Source organism: Argiope bruennichi, chromosome 8 (genome assembly GCF_947563725.1).
Source record: "Argiope bruennichi chromosome 8, qqArgBrue1.1, whole genome shotgun sequence".
Classification (NCBI taxonomy): domain Eukaryota; kingdom Metazoa; phylum Arthropoda; class Arachnida; order Araneae; family Araneidae; genus Argiope; species Argiope bruennichi.
Window position 1 is genome coordinate 68,529,255 of NC_079158.1, and position 21,396 is coordinate 68,550,650.

At 27.4% G+C, this 21,396-nt stretch overlaps 1 protein-coding gene across 1 annotated transcript; it reads left to right on the top strand.

Annotated features, from left to right (window-relative positions):
• The first annotated feature begins 656 nt into the window (after positions 1–656).
• LOC129980650 (putative sodium-dependent multivitamin transporter) lies at positions 657–17,495 on the top strand. The gene is made up of 11 exons (XM_056091029.1): positions 657–998; positions 3,413–3,478; positions 3,561–3,680; positions 5,296–5,450; positions 7,286–7,426; positions 8,575–8,713; positions 9,596–9,803; positions 10,267–10,421; positions 12,769–12,965; positions 15,495–15,592; positions 17,310–17,495. Exons 1-11 carry the CDS (start codon positions 657–659, stop codon positions 17,465–17,467), a joined length of 1,779 nt encoding a protein of 592 aa, XP_055947004.1. The 3' UTR covers positions 17,468–17,495.
• The last annotated feature ends 3,901 nt before the right edge of the window (positions 17,496–21,396 follow it).

A 21,396-nucleotide genomic window follows, 5' to 3' on the forward strand; every position in this document is an offset into this window, starting at 1 on the left:
AAGACTAGTTAAACAGACTTAAACGCAATTTTCGACTGTGAATTCTAAATAGGTAACAGGTTATTTGTTTGCTGATTGAATAACAATGTAGAATTATTTTTTTAACCACCCGTTTTATTTTGCGATTGTATGATTCTAAAGTCTTTTATTTAATTTATTAAAAATTTTATTTTCAATGAAATTTTTAGAATTAAATTTATTTTGAATAATTAATTTTTAATTAATAAAACGATTATTGGAGACGATAGAAAGTATTCTACGCTCATTTTCACTCTAACATTTTTTTTTTTTATTTCCATTGCTGTTTGGACTTTTTTTTTTCTCCCTTTTGTCTTTGTGTTCCTTTATATCATTTATGTTGCTCGTTACATTGTTAAGACTGAAATCTCATTTCCTATTTCTAGAATGCAAGCATAATTCAGACAAAAATAAGAACATCATTCAATGAATAAAGAATAATATCACAAATCTCAAAAATGACTTCCAATTAACATCTAACTCAAATTTATGGATCATTAGAAAAGAAAAAGCATAATAAGAAATATCATAATAGATTTTTTTTGGCATTACTTAGTAGATTTTTTTTAACACAGAGTGGAATTCTTTTGCAGTTTTTTCGGTTTTGAACCTGTAGCAACAAATACTCAAGTTTTACTATGTCTGATAAATATTACTTAGGTATTCTTGATTATCTAATCATAGTCTTTACCCTCATAATTTCTACAGCGATAGGCATCAAATTTAAATCCATCGGAAAAGATACAGGAAAAATGCGAGAATACTTCATGGCCGGAAAAAATATGTCAATGCTTCCAGTGATCATGTCTGCAACTGCAACAATGATTTCTCCTTTAACTACAATAGGTATACCTGCCGAGATATACAAATATGGCATACAGCTTTGGTCAATGAGTTTTGGTGTAGCAGTTGGCATGATATTAGCTGCCTATGTCTTCGTGCCTATTTATTATCAAAGCGGTGTCTGTACGGTATATGAGGTAGGCAAATTACTTTATTTACTTTCATTATATTTTTTTCAGAAAAATCCTATTGTAATATCTTTTTCATAAATTACTGCTTTCACTTCTCAATGATACCACGTCCACGCTTTATTGGAGTTGAATTAATCAGGCTCAGGGTTAGTGCTGAATTTCTTGGGAGCATTCTAAAAGCATCACACATATGCAAACGTCGAATGACTAGCTACTAATTTTTAAAATGATATAATTTTACATGTTTTAAGAATCATTCTGATTATATTATTTATAATAATTTCATTTTTGCATTCCTTCAACTATTCATGCTTATAATTAATTTAATTAATTTTTATTGGTATATAAAAAGCAAGTAATTAATAAATTTTAAATTCACATTTGAAAATCATGAATATAAATAATCAAATAAATATTATAAAAATAATTGAGAAACGTCATTATTTTTGTTATCTCAATTCCTTTGGGTATTACTATCGAATAAATCCCAATCCCTATAAAAAAATCGAATTTCGAAACACAAACATATAAATTCGAAAATTCGCAATTTCCATTAGTATCTAGTTTAAAATATGAAAATCTTTATTGATTGGATGATGTAGGCAATTCATTTTTAACAATAATCTATAAATTCGCAGTTTTTCAAACACTCCATACTTATTGAATGGGTCGCAACATAATTAATGTTTGAAATGACACAAAACCCAAAAAATATCGTAAAGAAAAGCAAATAATAATTGTTACAACGTAATTATTTTGTGAAAAGCAAGAAAAAAATGATGTGAGGTTCTGTTTTTTCACTTTTCGCAGTTATAATATTGGCATTCTATTTCATTGATTTTCCAATAATGAAAACTGTAACATTTTTTTATTGTTTTTAAAACAAAAAAAAAGATTAAAATTGTTATCATTGCATTTATTCAAGTAATCTAAAAATAATTTTTATTCAATTAAATTTCGGGAAGATTCTTCGAATAATAGAAGCAAATACATGAAAATCGCCTATCTCGATTAATTAAACTAAATATTAATGTTGGCTGGAGTAATTAAATTCATATTATTGATATAACTGACCAATTAATTGGCAGCAGAATTTGGATACTTTAAATAACAGAATGTCGCAGTGCAGAAATAATAAACGAGAATTTTACACTGAATAAAATAAAAATTAGAGGATTTAAAAAAAATCATTTCACTATGTTACAATTATTATTTTAAATGGTAACCGATAGGTTATAATAATATATAAAAGCTTCATACAAGAAAATATTTCCCATTTTTTATGGAATTTTCGTTTTTCCCAGAGTTTAATGGACGAATTGATAATAGTTGAAATAAAATTTCACCAACTTTTCCATTCACTAAAATGCCAGACACTCTCTTCAGAAAATTCTTTATGGCGGTTCTTCTGTAATTCCAGGGAAATGACTAATTGTCTTTCTAAATGATTAAGTACATGTTCATTCGAAACTATATATTTGCATCTGGTTAGCTAAAAACTAATTTGAAAAATAACAGTAACCTCAAGAAAAAATGAATCTCCAGCAATCTTCAAAAAAATTAATATTTCAGAGCCTTCTTTCAATCTTAGACTCTTGGCACGCATTTAGTAAATATTTTTCTCAAAAAGAACAGATCTAAACTATAAAATAAACTTTTATGTATTCAGATTCAAAATTGCATAAGAGACTATTTAGGAATCATAAGCAATAATAAATCCACCCAACGGAATCAATTTCAATAGAACAAAAACCTCATATTTTTTCTAATTTATTTTGGAAATTTATTTTAAAAACTGATTATTATTCAACTGATTATTTTAAAATTCTCTTACTATTATTGTATAGGAGTATTTTGTATTAGTTGCTAACCCAAAACAGCCTTGGACACAAGCAAGTCCAATACAAAAGTATTTCCATAACGAGCTGCTTATATTTCAAAGTTTAATGAAAAAATATTTAAGAAATATACACTCGGGCATAATTATGAAATGTATATACAAAATTTCATTTTAAGAAAAAGAAAGTAATTTCAAATATGAAAAAAAGTTGATACATATCTTAACAGATAAAATTTGAAAAATATCTTTTCAATATAATATTTGGATGGTTTTGCATATTCTTAACATGTTTCTGTCAACTCATTTGAACATGAAATATTCATCCAGGTTATTAAATAAAATATTATATCGAAGAAACTTTTCATATTTTTTATCAAAATTTTCAATGAAGAATAATTATAAATAAAACTTTTTGATAATCCACTGAAACTTTGAAAAATTATAAAAGAAAAACTTCTTTTATTACATATAATTGATACAAATTGATACATTTTGATACTAAATGACATTTGATACTAATCACATTTTGATGCTAATTGATACATTTTAATTGATACAAATGACATAATTTTCATTTCAGTACTTAGAAATGCGTTTTGATAAGACTACAAGGTATGCCATTTCAACTATGTTCGCAATACAAATGGTAAGTTATGGAATTTTACTTAACAATTTGCTTTTAAACATCTTTACCGACATTTCATTTTAAATATGATTACTATTTCTAGATATTGTGGAACAGCTCAGTTCTGTATTCTCCGGTGTTAGCCATAAATGCAGTAACTGATTTACCGCTAGAAATATCGATCTTAGTGTTTGGAGCAATTTGTTCAATTTATTGTGCAATTGTAAGTAACATTTCATCTCACGAAAGGTATTTATAAATTATAAGAATATGAAGTTAATTATGTAATAATGAAGAATTAAAATAATGTTTGTTTTTCTTTATATATATATATATTGACATGAAATTCTTTATAATGGAATGATAATTGTAATTTCATTATTAACTATTACTTCATCTGCATTAATAGGGGAAATATATTTAATGCTTATAAGATCTTCCCATTCATTTTTTTCCTTAAATTAATAAAACAAAAAACAATTCTGAGTTCTCATTCCGAAGAAAAGGTCAATTTTTTTTAATTCAAGCTTATAAAAGAATTTTTAAGCCATCAAAAGTAGTATTACATTTTATGTTGCTTTTTTATATTTTTATATATTTACGTTATTTAATTACTGTAAAATTCTCTTTATTTTAATTTTTATGAAAACTTATTCCTTTTTTATTCTATGCTAAAACTTGTTTCAAATTAAATAGTTTATTTCTGGAATCTACTCTAAAAGTAATTTTAAATCAGCTTCAAAACAGTAAAGTCAATTTGCAACAATCGGGTATTTAATAAATTTTAATTTCTTGCAAGTTTTCAACAATTTAACAAATTATCTATCAATTTGATTAAAAAATTGTTTATTATTGCTTCATAATGTAGGGAAGAATTCAAATTATTAAATATGTTTACGATATTCCTTTAGAAGTAAGTTTTTTCAGCTTGTAATAGATTCCCTTAATGCATATCATTAAAAATACATTTCATATCTTTTCCTAATAAATTGATCTTACAAAATTCCTGTTAATTTTAATAAATATATTCGTCTTAAACATATTTATCTTAATAACTTCAACAAAAATTAAATTATCAGAAAGATGATTCTCAAAATTCCGAACATTAAGTTTCAAAATCAAGTTAAATATTTGGATGACATATTTGTTCCAGATAGAATAACAATAAAATCTTATTGCGAAGTTAGTTCTCGAAATGTTCATCATCTGGTATAGAGACCAAAAAACAATGTTCCGCTAAAGAAACGTACAATATTCGTTTTTTAACATTGCAAATGGAATTGTTTAAATCGCCGCAGTTAAGAAATTTTCATTTGGAAAAAAAAAAATTTAATCTGGCGATTATAATGAAATTTTAAATCTAACCAAAGAAAATTCGGGGAAGTTAATGAGATTCAATACAAAAGTCTGGAAATGCCGGATTTCGAAAAGAAAAATATTCGGAAAAAATCACTCCTGATAGGCTGTTTAATCTTTTGTTATTCTATTAATATAAGTCCAGCAACTCCTCATTTACATCTTTATATTTTATTTACTTTATTCATCATTAAATTTTTAATTATTTATGGATTTTTTTATCATAAAAGTATTTTAAAGAATCTAATTTATAGAGGATACGAAATATGATTATCTTACTGAATGATATTAGTAATTTTCTTTTTCAACTGCTATCATAATGCATCATCGATAACATCTGATGTTTTCCACCAATGATTTCCTATTTGAAGTTTCGAGGAAGTTAAATTTAATGAAATTTCAAAATCAACGCTAATAACACTACTAAGTTACAATAAACTTTTCTAATAAAGGAATAATTTTGCTCTTTTTATTTTTCACAGGGAGGTTTGAAAGCTGTTCTATGGACAGATGTTTTTCAAACATTTTTAATGTTTGTCACTGCCTTTATGCTGCTCACAGCTGGAATCATATATGGGGGAGGATGGGATAATATTTTAGACCGCTCTAAAGAAGGCGGGAGATTAAACATATTAAAGTAAGTGAATTAATCAAAGTTGAAATTTATGAATTTAAACAAACAAATTACATTTTATATAGCTAAATGCCTCGAACAAATAGTGATAGTATCGGTTTTCGAAGTACTCTAGATATTCATGTATATTTGTTTATAAATGTGCTACCATAATAAAAAAGACAAATACAGAAAAATCTATACCTAATTTATAAAATTAACTTACCTATATTCCAATTAACTGTCTCTCTCTCTCTCTCTCTCTCTCTCTCTCTCTCTCTTTCTCTCTCTCTCTCTTTCTTTGAATTTTTACTCATTAAAAACGAAGCGAAATTTTGTAATTTCCCCTGAGAGAACCTCTGAAAATTTTGCTGTACAAAAATGATGTTAACATATTTTAAAATGTTAATACTGCATAAATATATTTTATCATAAATGTTTTTACTGTATAAATATATTTTATATTTAATGAATCAAAAATATTTTAGAAACATTTCCCATCAAGAATCATAAAAATTTTGAATGAATAATAATTTTATTTCGAACAATAATACAAAAAAAAAATTCCCTCAAAATCATAGAGGATCAAAATTGTTGATAATTTTCGCTATTAAAGTTGTAGATATATTTTCATTTCTGTTTTAAAATTCGAAGTACTATCCTCTTCTTAATACAAATCATTACTGCCAAAGCAAATTTTGAGAAAACAAGCAATATAATTATTTAAATGAAGGAAAAAGCTGTAGAAGAGTTAAATCTGTATTAAAAAATACTATTAACATAAGAAATGCAATTTAAAACTTCAATTAAAAACCGAGTGAAATTTGACGTTTTTTTTTTTTTTTTCGATATCTTTCAAACATATTGCAGTATAATAACGACTTTTTTTTTATTTTATATAATTTTAAAATTTAAGAAATTATCTTTTCAATGATAGCGTTTTTAGCATATAAATTAAGTTTTTATTTTCAATCAATTTTTTAAAAATATTTTAAGCATGTTTTCCAACAATATTTTTACACAAAATAAAAATTTTATCTGAACAACCACGTTATGCGCATTGGAGAAATTAGTTTTTTTTTTCAATGTGTTGCCATCAAATTGACAAAATCTCAAATTTAAAAGATTTAAGTTAACCCTTACTAAGAACTAAAGTGTAATTTTCCGCAAGAGTTTGTGAGAAATGAATGAAAACACAAAGCATGATGTTTTCTAGAAATATTAATGCAGACAAAGGTTTTTGTGAATTTTTAAAACACCTTTATTATTAATTCAGTAATTTTGTAGTTTTTATGGCAGACAAGTTTTTTATATATGCAGACTATCCTCTTTAATCGGTTTCAGTACATTCTTTCCAAACAGTTAATATTAAATATACACATTTAATAAGAAAAATGATCAAAATGAAGTAAAGAATGCAATTTTACTCAATTTGAGACTATAAATTTTTTAATGAATTATGAATTTTATAACCTGTGGCCTATGGATCATGTAGCAAATTATTTGAGACCCGAACATTACATTTTAATTAAAAAAAGAAAAAATCATTCCAGAAACCAGAAAATATTTCTCCGTAATACAGTTCGAATATTAGTATAAAATATTTTATAACTTTAATTCAAAAGCACACTAACACATATATTGTGATTAGAATGCAGATAACTACCAGTTAATGCCACAAAAAAAATAAAAGATAATCGGTGACTAAAATTATTTCTTATTATTATTAATAGGAATATGTAATTCAGAAGGATGTTTAGTTTAACAAACAAAGCCAACAATTTTTTTGAGAAATAAAAAAAAAATATTAATAATTTTTAAAAAACAATTTTGATATTTACGAAGATTTTTTTTCCCAGTTTTCAAGAGGATTTTACAACGAGATATACATTTTGGAACGGATTCTTTCAGGGGTTGACCTATTCAGTTGCATTGTATGGTGCTAATCAGACAGGAGTGCAGCGATTGCTCAGCTTGAGCAAAATTGGAAGAGCGAAATCGTAGGTATACACGTAAATTTCTGCAAGAAAAATTCGTAGATGTAAATTTTTATTATAAATTTTTAAGTGTATGACTAAAACTTGCATGATAAAGCCTTAGGTATAAAGATAAAATCTGCATGATAAAGCCGCACATATTTGAATAAGACCTACTTAATATATTTATGCTCTTAACAAAGCTAAAATACTATTTTTATTTCAAAACTTCCCTAAGATTGATGCTTATGTGAAATACAAAGATGCAGAGGTACCTGAATGCGTAACTAAATATTGAACATTATTAAATAATGTTTAAACGCTTATCATGTCACATCAGTGAAATTGATTCTATTTTGCTTCTATTTTCTGATATTACTAAGAAAATGTATCATAGCTTTTTTTTCCTTTCTTTTTTTGATACTCTAATTTGAAAAAAAATGTCGGTTATCATAATAAAATACTTTTCAATTTAACATTTCATATTTCATGTTTTTAAATGAACAAATTCCCAGATGTCATGTTTACATATGTGGACAATATTTTTAAAGTTACAAAGATTTTTTTGCAGTGTACTGATTTGTATAATTAATTCTAATTTACAAAAGTAATTAAATAAATAACTTTGACAAAATCAATTAATTAAACTCTAAGAGTATCGATATTGTTTGATCAGTTCTGATAATGGTAATAAACATAAATAACTCCAAAATAACTAGGGAAGAACCAAACTCTTAATTAAAATTTTATATTAGAAATGTATTCTTTTGTACTTAAAAAATAAAAAAACAAGCAACTAATTTCACCAAGAGAAAAAAATTTAATTAGTATTAAGAACACAAAATGTAAATGAATTACTGAGCATTTATTTACTTAAAAGAAGATCAAAAAAGTAAAAATTCGCCAAAATTTTGATTTCAAATATTTTTTTTTAGCTTTTACTATACTTTCTCTATATTACGTTATGAGAAAGTAAAAAAAAAATGAGAGGAACATACTACCGAGATGAGTATTTTTGCAAATGTGAAATTTTTAAATTAAGATTTAATACTATTTAAATCTTTTAAAACAAATGTTTTTAATTATCTCAGATTGTGTATTTGTGTATTCACTGGTCAACTGTCTGTTAAGTAAAATTTTAAGAAGCTATGGAACTCTTTCTTACCCCACAGGGCTCTTTTGAGTAGTGCTCCACTTGTTTTCTTGCTGTGCATGTTTTCTTGCCTGCATGGGATTGCATTGTACGCTGTTTACTTCATGTGTGATCCTATTATGAACAAAAAAGAAACAGGCCTTACAAAATATGATCAGGTAAGACTCCAGATCAATGAATTTTGAAAATAAAATAAACTCTCTAAACAGAAAAATATTATTTGAAATGGAAAATAATTACAAATTATTGTCTAATTAAAATTATATAAGTTGCTGCATTTCACAATTATGCACATATGATATGAAATATCATTTGTGTTTGGTTTTAAATTTAAAAAATAACCAATAAAATGTAATGCTCATCAAAAAATAATAATAAATCCATTTTTTCCTAATTTTTATAGTGAAAAAATTATTGTAGAATAATGAAGATTTTCACGTTTTCAAAAACTTGTGCATATATTATTAGCATTAGCTTCGTAAGATTCGGCAAAACTTTTATTTGTATTCCAAAGATCTGAAAATAAAACAAGTTTAAACAACTTTTCATGCAAAGCAACTCACTAAACTCGTTTTTATATAATTTATGGCATGATATTTTATATAATGCCTAATTTTTTTATATTTAAATGTTAAAAATTTATGTACTTTCCACTATAGTGCTTCCAATTATTTTATAGTAAATTCCATTAACAAGTACAAAGATACTAATTCGTTATTGATTATGTAATTATATTACACGATTATTATTTTTAAACTTCTGTCATGCGTTTCAACAAACTTGCAGAAGACGTGTGCTCGACGACATAAACGAGAAACTCATTTTATAAGCAGCACATAATGTAATTCTTAAAAGCATTATAAGGCCTATTTTCTTCTTTGTGATGAAATTTAACAAACAGATACCATTTTTCGGATTATAATTTTATATATTTTGATATATTATGTAAATCGATGTGTATAACATCTTAGACAAACTAAAATTCCCTAAATTAATCATTTATTTTAGTTTACTAATTTTCATTTTTCTTATCATATTAGATCGTCCCTTATTTTCTGATTTCTAAATTTCATTCCATTCCTGGACTTACTGGGCTATCTCTAGCAGGGATTTTCAGTGCATCCCTTACAACCGTTTCTTCCGTTTTGAATTCCTTGGCAACCATCACGATCATAGATTTTGTACATCCCATCTTCCAATCGCTTCGGAGAAACGAAAATAAATCCTTGTTGTTAGCTAAAGGACTTTGTGAGTATAATAGAATTTACTTCTCTTTTTTTGTAAATTTATAATAGCCTAACTCGGTATTTTAATGCATAGTATTAGAAAAATCACAGTAATTGTAAGAATTATTAAAAATGTTTCAAAAATTGCAACAAATAAAAATGTTTGTCGTTTAGAATATCTCTTAATAAATTAAACCAATATATATTTGAATGTGCTTCACTTTCGAGCATAAAATAAATGATAAATGTATTATTTTGAATATTTTTATACCAATTGATAGAGAATATTACTGAGACAAATTTAAATTATATAATTCTTATTCAATCAAAGATTACTCAAAGATTAAATTTAACAGATGGATACCTTAACCTAATAATATACATTATTCTCAAGTTAGGAGCTCACCATCTAGCTAGTGCTTATATATTTGGGCGTTTTTAAAATAAATTGAATTTGTTTCTGATATTTATGCCTTTCTTCACAGCTCTTGCTTATGGAGCCATCTGCATCTGCGTTGCTTTTGCTTTGACGAAAGCAAAGAGCATAAGTCAAGTCGGATTTCTTTGCAATAACACGTTCGAAGGACCAACTTTGGCCATCTTCACTATTGGCGTACTGACAAGAAAAGGTTCTGGCAAGGTGATTTATTTTTATGCCCGTTTTTCAGCAACAAGTAATTAATTATTGATCAAAGAATTTCTGTATCAATAATATTGCAATTATTTTAAAATTTTGCAATTTCTTAAAAATATTTGTTTCAGTCTGATTGTGACTTTCAGAATAATTATAATAGAATATTATTCCTAGAAGTTTATTTTACAGACTTTATACTTTGAGCATCATGTTATCCATAAGCGGAAATCACATAAAATATTTTTATTCAGTTTTCATAACTGTTACCAAAAAACATTTTAGATATGCATTCACGGACTATGACTTGTAAGTGTATCCAAAGATCTCTTACTTTTAATTACTACGCCTCTAATCATGTATTCTAATTCCCGAAGGATTATTATTGAAATTTTCTCAAAATGTCTTCTTTTATTGCTAATTCTTATTGGCTGAATAGTATCTACCAACAAAATAGTACACAATCAACTTGAATAGTAGTATACTTTTATTAATGATAGTATATCGAATAATAATAACCTATTATTCACGAATTGCTTTATCTTCTGTTTTCAATATTTTTATCATGTTTTAACTAAGCGTATTAATATTTTAGTTATTTTTTTTTTCTAAAACTGGAGAATTTCTGTATCATTAGTATAGAATTTCATTGAGCATTGTTGCTAGAAAATAAAAGTACCTCTAAGTTAAAAAAAAAATAAAACTCTCATACATATAAAAAAGATCTTGAATTTGGCATTTAAGAATATATATCATCTAATTATCAGATATGTTATGAAGATATAACATGATTTAGGACGATTTTACAATAGAATATGAAATCATAATTACAACCTTTGCATTGATAAAATATTCACATTTATACACACATAAATAATTATAAAGGATACCAAATTAAAATACTATTGTGTAGCGACTAAAAAGTTATTGCTAAGCGAAAATCCCCGAAACAATTTTTTATTTATTTTCTTATTCTGACCAGACCATTTAGAGATTATAAGGTACTAAGAGATAATTTTTTGACTAATATAATGATATTTCATGAAAAAAAAATTTGTGAAAAAAGTATTGATCAGCATTATTTCATTCAGCTTGGCTCAGGTTTCCGGATCGCTACCATATTTCAAATAAGGTCTTGTAGACTTGGCATCAGATGATTGCAAACAAAATAATTTGTCCTGTTTTGCCTTTTCTCTGGTAAAAGCATGTATAAACATAAAAAAATTTCATTTTTCGCAATTACTACGAATTTTTTATGCAATCGAAACTCTGTGCGTCAAGACATTTAAGAAAGAAAATATAATTAAACAGAATAAAGCCAGACTTATGGATAATTGTAAAACCACAACCTTTTTCCGCCTACAAGTCGAAGACTGTCTTTCAAAATTTAAATCAGATGTCACATTTGGCTTCAAGTAGATGTAAATCTTTTTCCACTTTCGGTATAGAGATACTGACCAGTTCGCATATACTTAGAGATACTGGTTATCAGCATTTGGTAGAATCAACATAACACAGCAGTATAGAATAGCTAATAGATATTAATAAATCTGAAAATCTAATACGCAAAGGAACATTCAAAGAGATACTTCACAAGATGGCATTAAATGAGTCACAGCTGCTCTTCAAACTTGGATTAAGAAAAGTGACAAATATTTTTATAGATCAGAAAGAAATGGATTTCCATCACAGAGGTCATGATTCAAGACATTTTCATAATTAAGGTTAAACTTTTCCCAATGATTTTCAGACAATTTATGGTAGGATCGTCGTTCAAAAACATATTCATAAATGTATTAACATAATCTATTTTTACTTTCTCATGTACGAAATATAGAGAAAATATTGTAATCTTCGAAAAACTTAAACTCGAGATTTTGACGAATCTCCAATTTTTATATCTATCTGAATTTAAAAGATATATTATATATATGTCATTATGTCTGTCTGTCTATCGATTAGTTAGTCTGTCTCTCTGTGACCACGATAACTCAAAACGCTTCTATTTGGAAGGATGAAATTTGGTATTGGACTTATGACCAAGTGTGTAGATTTCTACGAAATTTTAAAGGAAATCCATTTGCAGGAATTGATTTCTTTATTACTCGTGGATTTCCATGGCTGTTCAATTAGAAGTGAATACAAGTCATTAGTTTAATGATCTTCGGTATAAACCACTTCTGACTGAAGTAGCTAACATTTGAAACACTCAAATATGCAACTAATGAATGTATTTTCAAGGATACTTAGATTAGATGCATAAAAAGTACTTATCGTATTTTCATATATCATAGCTATTTAGTAAAAGTAAACATAATATATACTCATCTTCATCGAAATTTCATTTTTCCCCCAGAGTATAGTGTTTGGTCTCCTTGTTGGTTTATCAATAACATTGTGGATTGGTTTTAGCAGTTTATTTAGCGGCTATATAGAAAAACCTCTTCCTCTGAGTACCAGCATGTGTGCAGCAACATTCAACTTGACACACGAGTATGCTCTGCTCGGTATCTCAAATCTTCCGTCTCCTAATACTACTATTTCTTCTGAAAGGTTAGTAAATATATTTATACACTATATATAAATTATCGGTTGTAGAATTTTTAACAGGAATATTCTGGTCCAGTCGAATTGTACTTAGACGCGGAAAAAATACATATCAATTTTTACAATAAAATATATAACAGCAGCTAGTTTAAGTTGTTGAATTGACTATCTAAAACAGGCCTCTTTGCTCCCTAATATGTAAAAAGTGGGAGGAGGGTGTAATACACCGTTTTTCGCACTTAAATACAAGTTTTTAATTTGACAGGAAATATTAAAATTAAGAAGTTATAGATATTAATCACATCTATAAAATGAGCTGTCGAAAGTTATAATAGCTTAATAACGTCGTAAATAAATTTTCAAAAATTAAAAATTTGAAATATATTTAATTTTTGGAAGTAACAAGTTTTTTTAAAAATTGAGAGGTGCAAAATTTTTGGGTGTCTATTGAAATACGTGTTACATAGAAGATAATAATTAGTAAAAATTTCGGTTCCATATCTGTATTAATTTTTGAAAAATGTACTTGATTCATCAAAAAATACCTATAAAGTATTTTTCTATCTTGTTCTATGATTTCAAATGGTACCATAGTGATAGAAAAATAATTTTTTTCTTAAATGAAAGAGGAGAGAATGTGAATTTGAAGTTAAAACATTTGTTTTAATTTTAAAAAATTAAATAATAATTTAAAGAAAAATACAAGTATTTTTCAATTATCCTACTTTCTTTTAAAATGTTGCATTTTTTTTTTTTTAAATCATGCAAATATTGATCTGGAAAATTTCACCAGTTCTTTGCTTCTATGTAATATATCTTTAAGTTAGATTTCAATTTAAAAAAACTTACTTCTAATTAAGCTATTGCAACGTTCTCTCTGTTACAACGCTCATTTTACAGATCCTTTTAATACCATTGCTTTATAATTTAAATTTAACTCTCAAGTTAGTAATCTTTTATTCAAACGCGAAAAATGGGTACCATATTCTCCTAATTTTCCCCAACCATAGCATAACCAATGCAAACCTCCGGTTGTATTTTGTATAGCTAAATCAACAGCTTAGACTTGGAAAATTGTTGCTATTTTGTTCCATATTTAGATACTTTTCAAGACCGTTCGACTGGACTAATTGCTTAATGTTGATTCCTGTTGTCTTAGTATGACAATTAATGTTGTCTATAAAGTTAAAGAAAATTTACAAAATTCCAAAATATTATAGTTTATTATAACATAGAGAAAAGCACCCTTGTATTCCAAATATGACATCTACATTGAGTGTGTTTTATCTATGTAATCATCCTATCAAAATAAGAGAATAAAGCCACATATCTGTAAATCGCAATTCATATTTCAGTTATACAGTTTCAACAAACAATTTGATACAAATAAATAAAAATTATTACATATTAAATATTAAAACATATTAAATACTAGCCATCTTTGGCAACTAGCTGGTTCTCCTGGGATATTGGTTAATTTCAGTTAAGATATAATTCATATCCGTAACAGTTGAAACTGCCAAACATTAAGGGGGTGTTATTAAAATTGTCTTATATATGCTCATAGTATACACGTAACTTACTAATGGAGACCAGTCCCATGATCTCATGATATCATGGCACTAACAAATATGTAATTGTGTGGCTCATCGATCTAGTAAATTTCGAGGTATTGCAACTTCATTTTTTTATATGTCTCGCAAACTAGATAGACGCTAAACAAAATTTATCTCCTTTAACTTTTAACAACAGAAGAAAACTATGAGGAAAAATGATTTGAATCTCAGGGTAACAATATAATCCACAGTTGAAATTAGGCAAAAAATGTTTTTAAAAATTTATCAAAATTCAAAAATTTGCACGAAATTTAAATTAATATCATTGAGAAGATAATTCTTTGAATATTAAGATGGCATAAAAATTATCTTTGCGCTGTAATGTTTTCCGCGGCTATTCCAAGAAAGTACCAAAATTTCGCTTAATTTTTAAGAAATTAAAATTTCAAAGAAGAAAACGCTTTGTAGTGTACATTCTCGCTCACCAAGGTATATTTGTGCCAAATTGGGTATTTGTGAACTAAACGAACTGTGGAGCGCCAGAAGAGTCCCAAATTGATCTTCATTATTAACAGAGATTCAAAATATATTTCAAATACACTTAATATCTACAGTTTTTATCATGACTAATGGAATAACATTTGATATTATATCATCCACAATCATTATTCATCAATGAAAGTTAATTAATGATTTGAAAGTGAATTTTTTGATAGATAAAATTCAAGCATTTTTAGAGTTATTGTATTATATAACTTTGCGTAAACATGTACCATTTAAATATTGATAACTTAATAGTAAAATTATTAGCAACAAATATCGTCAGAATGAGATTCTTAATTTTAGATATCATTGAAATGAGTCGCCTCATCGTAATTGTATTTTCTTTAAACTTGCTGCACATTCGTGTTATTCTGGAATCTTTCTCTCTGGAATTGTTTAAAAAATAAACTATGCTTAGTATAATTTTTACTTTCAGTGAAATCTTCATTTTGAACAAAATATCTTACTTTTGGGTGAAACCGATAGGATTTGTCATCACATTATGTAGCACTTGCATAGCTATATTTATATCAGGTAATAAAATTATATTTTTAAATATTCGTTTTTTTTATTGCCCATTTAAACAGTAATGACGATCTATGATTTAAAAAAAAATGCTTAAACACTATTTGAACTTCTAGAATGAAACTTTGTAGCATGAAAGATGTTTTAGTCTTGATTCTTATATCTTTATCTTAGTTTCAGAATTTACTTTTATCAATATAACATGAATAAATAAACAAAATGTATTTAATATCCTCGTAATCCGCATAGGTATAAATAGAGACACTAAATCAATGAAAAGTATTGTTTAAGTATTGTGATTCTTGAGCATATATTTAAAGCTCATTAAATGTAGTGATAACATTGTGGGGAATAAATTATGATCCGAAATTATTGAAGAAAATTTTAAGAATCTTGATTAATTCTTTATTAAAAGTCTGGATAAAATTTTTGAAAACCTTTCTTAGTAAGCACCTATTGCTCGAGTTGAAATAAGGTGCTAAATTTGAAATTTTAAGTCTAACAATCTGCCTTGTAAAACGTTCTAATTGCTCTACAGAACAACTGTCGGACTTACAGCATCGTGATGTGATTGAAAAACATGTTTTTGGAATTAAGTCAGTTTATGTGTGAACATAACAGCTCAAAAATGCTTTGAACTAGACAGATGAAATTCGGGAAATGGACTTTAGACCAAATTCGTAGATTTCCATCTACGATTCTATCAAGTTTTTCTGAAAGCTGTCTGCTTGATCAAAACAAATAACTTCAAATGTAAAGAGACAGATAAATAAAATTTGTCACACAGGTTTAATATCTAAAATGTAAATTTTTATCAACTTTTGAACCATATCTGTCAAAGGGTTGACCATCTTTCGATTTATACTTTCCCTGACAAGTCCATTGACTTAACTCAATGAAATTTGGTGTGCCATTGTGCGATTACAACTGCAATTCCATGTCAACTCTTGTTTAGTTACAATCGATCGGGGAAAAAAAGGTGTCCAAAACATGTTGGGTTTTCTAGCACTTGTGTATTAACCACATGTCGGCGATTAATTGTCAGAGATCGCAAGCTAGATTCAATAAAAACTAAATTCACGTCAAAAGTCGATTTTTCGTTACTTTTGTTTATAAATGCCATACATTTAATACAAAAAAAAACGATTTTCTTTACTATACTACAAAATACACAACTCATGTATGAGACAATTCTGAAGTGGATAAAAATCTAGCAATCGTTACATTGACGGTCTTGCCCAAGTTCCATAATTTAAAGCGGCGATTGTCATAATATCTTTATTAGAAAGAATATGAGAAAATTTTGGGAAGAACAATTTCGATCGTTTAAATTGATGTAAAAAAAAATTCTGTGTTTTTGTAATATTATTTTCAGGAGATACTATCAAAAAAATAATAAATATCCCATAATTTTTATTTTAAAAAATTTTGAAAATACCATCTTCCCAACCTCTACTTTTATATTTGTTTCAAATTTGATAATTCTAAATCAAACAGTTTACATTGCAGAGTGCAAGCCAACACGTATTTTTTTTCTAAGTGGTAAACTTAAAGATTTTTATACATCTTTACAGTAATACTGGTTGTTATTGTGAAACTACAAATAGAAAATCGGGCAGTAATCAAAGATAAATATAATAATGACTAATAATATAAATAAGAAAGGTATTTTTAAAAAACTTATGACTCATTAAAATTTAATTTTTTAAAAAAATCTTTTTTTCAGGTCTGAAAACAGAAGTGGTCCTATCAGATTTAAAATATCTGAGTCCTGTGGCAAGATTTTGGACAAAGGATAAAACCATCGATCAACATATGGAAAATGAAAATAATTTTAAGTTACAAAGCTTGCCTTCTTCAGAAAGACACAGAACAAGCCTTTAAACTATCTTTGAGAGTTTATCAAGTGAAAAAAAAAATGAAGGAATGATTGGCTAAAGACAGTATTTTTAGAACGAAATTTTAAATTCATCATTAAATTGCATTGAAATATATTATGTCTTAAAGTGATTGCATTCATGTGTAATTCAAAATGAAAATCGAAAATATTGGTTTGTTAGTCCAAGATTCATATTAAAAATTGAAAATGCAAACTGTTTGATTGTAAAAATAGTTCCGATATCATAACATTACTGTCGAAAAAATATCAAGACTTGTTTAGACCGTTTTGAAGGATGAAATTTTTTTATGGATTTTCGAAAAATTTGTAGATTTTTATCAAATTTTGGACGAGATCCTTTCAAAAGAAATCCTGTCTAACCGGATATTCTAGTACAAGTGAATCCGGTAACTAAAAATCTGGATAGATAAAATTTCATATACATGATTAGCATCTAAAGTGTAGATTTACACGATGTTTTGAATCATATTTGTCAAAGAGTTGACTGTCTATCAATCTATACTTTTGCATGCATGTAAGCGCAACAACTCATTAATGCAATAACTTGAATTAAATTCAGTGTTTACTCCTCACACAACACATTCAGCTCATTAATTAACTATATAATATGTAAAAACCTCCCAAAATAACCACGCCATGTCAGACACACACTTTTATTATAATATAACATAGAACAGAAAACACATACATCAACACATTGAGTCACGTGATCAGGCGGGGCATGGGGTGGGTGAAAAGTGCGCAAACATTTGCCCCCGTTGACATGTTTTAAACATTCAACTAAACACGTAATATAACAAGTAATATACAGTAAGAACTCAATATGGTTATTTCAACAACAATCAATAATAATTCAATAAATTCACATATTATGCTCAAATATCTTAACATGAAAGTCATTTTTGCATGGGCAATACACATATTTTAGTCAGAGCCCTTTTAAACGTACCAAATAGGGTTTTTTACTTAAATCACTCGGATTTTTTGTCTTCCCCATAATATATTTCTTTAATTCTACCCAGAGCCCATTTATGAGTAGGCAAATTGTCTTCTACTAGCAACACGTGATCTCTCAAATAAACATTTTCTTTCTCGAATACCCATTTATTTCTTTGTTGCAATTCGTTCAGGTAACTTCGATGCCATTTTCTCTAAATTTGTTGCACTAATTTAGTAACTCTTTACCATTTTTTTAAGTTGATGTTCCTTAAAACTGATTCAATCAGGTTCGACAATCGAATTCATTGGTCTATTGATCAGGAAATGAGCAGGTGTCAAAACTCCAAAATCATCTGCAATTAAAAAACGATGTCATTCTCGATATTCTGATTCAGGCAGAACATCATTCCAAATCGATGTTTATACGCCATAGTTCTTGCATGATCATTTTGAATTTAGCTATTACCGAACTCAGAAGGCCAAGTGGGTCAAATATTCTGGCAATAGTTGACAATACTTCTCTTTTAGTATACAACAACTAATTCGGCTTGACGTCAACTCGAAAAACAAAACAATCTTCATGAGAGTTCCATAGAACTCCTAATGTTTTGATTTCCTCCTCTTTATCAAATTTATAACTGTCTTCTGATAGTATTGATCCGTTTTAGAAACTGGTATGCCACTTATGTAATTTCAGTCCCGCTGACTGCATAATTTCAATAAGTACTCAACGACATGGTTGATATACATGAAAATAATACTTACATACAACATCTCACAAATTATATCTTTCTAAATTGCTAATTTTGCAATCAAAAGGAAAACTTTCAAATCCAAACTTCGACACTTTTAATAATAATTGCACTATGAATTCCAAAATCGAAACCGAAACTAACTTTATCAGAAATGCTACTTTCAAATATAAATAACGATTTCCATAACAAAATATACTGACAGGAATTACTAATTCTAATCCGATTTGCAATCACAGGGAAAACTTTGAAATTGAAACTATGACACCTTTAATAATAATTACACTATAAATTCCAAAATCGAAACCGACTTTATCAGAAATGCTACTTTCAAATATAAATAACAATTTGCACAACAAAATACACTGACAGGAATTTCTAATCCTAATCCGAAAGCAAATAAATTCTTATAAACAAAAACCAACAAACCAAAACTATTTTTTACATTACAAAATCTCAAATTCAAAATTAACTCCAATTTCCCATAAGCAAAAAATAATAATAATAATAATCCACAAGTAAATCACACTAATTATCAATATCTCACTTTAATCTCATTATCTGAAATTCCATAATTCCAAAAAGTATTTTCGGATATCACCGTAATAAATTCTATCGCACATCTCAGTCCTTTAGATCCCAACGCTATTCAAAAATTCTAAACCGCTACTCAAAAATTCTAAAGGTCGCAAATATTTCTCCAGGTTCGTCATACGGAAAAAAATGTTTACTCCTCACACAACACATTAATCTCATTAATCAGCTTGTAGCGGATTGAATTTGCGTGTTCAAATCACGTCCGGGTCACCAATGTAGCGGATTGAATTGAGCGAGGATAGAATCAGGGACCTTGTGGTTCGCAGCCGAGTAACACGGCCGCAATACAAAAGCACTTTCTCATGTAGCGTAGTTGTTAACTGGCTTATAAGCTTTCACCACAAGCTCTACAATATGTAAAACCTCCCAAAATAACCACGTCATGTCAGACACACACTTTTTTTACAACATAACACAGAACATAAAAACATACGTCAACACATTGAGTCACGTGATCAGCGTGGTGGAGAAAAGCGCGCGAACATTCTTGTATGTGATTTTGTCACTACAATTACAATCCTGTTTTAAATTTTGACTTAAATTGGCTGAAAAAAAGGCGTCTAAAACATATATTCGTACGATAGATTCATTTAAAATGATAAGTTTAAGCCAAAGATGCATATTTCGTAAACTTTTGTTAATCAGTGCCATACAAGGTATTGACGGTCTTACGCAAGATCCACAATTTAATTCGTGGAAATGGAGATAAGAAATTTTTTGAAGAATATGCAATAAAGTTTCGGGCACACCACCCCCTCTAATTCTAGAAAAAATTACTATTGCAAACTTCTATAGCAAAATTATTCTTAATCGACCAAACATTTTATCACCTGATGTTAGCATTTTACTGAAAGAATTTTCATAACATATATAAGTATTCAATTTTCAAAAAGAAATCAAAATTGTTCAAACATGAATAACATCAAAAATAAGACTATCAACGAATTAATCCATTGAAAGGAATCGCGTTCAAACAGAAAAATCCATAAACTTGAGATCTTATAACCACAATGGATAATGGTATTTGCAGACTGTTTTTCTGCAATTACTGTTTTTCTGCAAATTATTAACAAGTTTCCAAAATCTCATATGAAAGCATACAATATCATCCAAATTAAAATGCTTCGATCTGCACTTAGTATTCCACCATGAACTTTAAAGAAAGTACTACTTCATATAAATATCGCTGATTTAAAAAATTATCAGTGAAAAAAGGCTTTCAATTAATTGCTTATCTTTCATCTATAAAAGAAACTCAGAGCTGTTTAATTTCATTCTCACAGAGCCAAATACAACTTTTTTGAAAAATACTTCTCTAATTTATGTGTAAATACCTACTATGCTGGTCTTTAGATTTACAGAATAACAACCTGAATACTACTGGATATATATTATGAGTGCATCCGATAGTGGTAATCAATGCTACTAGTTCAGTAATTCCATATGATTGAAATAAAGCTTATTTTTTAGCTACCAATTGTGACTCTCTTCATTTATATCACTATACAAAATATTTTCTAAAATTTTTATGCACTTTGAATGAGATTTTCATTCTGTACAATTTTTGCATATACAATATTTCATTCTGTACAATTTTTGCATATACAATATTTCATTCTGTACAA

Coding starts and splice junctions, on each gene's coding strand:
- LOC129980650 (XM_056091029.1), top strand. CDS start 657: ATGTCTGATAAATATTACTTAGGTATTCTTGATTATCTAATCATAGTC. Junction 3,479..3,560: donor CTATGTTCGCAATACAAATG/GTAAGTTATGGA, acceptor TACTATTTCTAG/ATATTGTGGAACAGCTCAGT. Junction 9,804..10,266: donor GTTGTTAGCTAAAGGACTTT/GTGAGTATAATA, acceptor CTTTCTTCACAG/CTCTTGCTTATGGAGCCATC.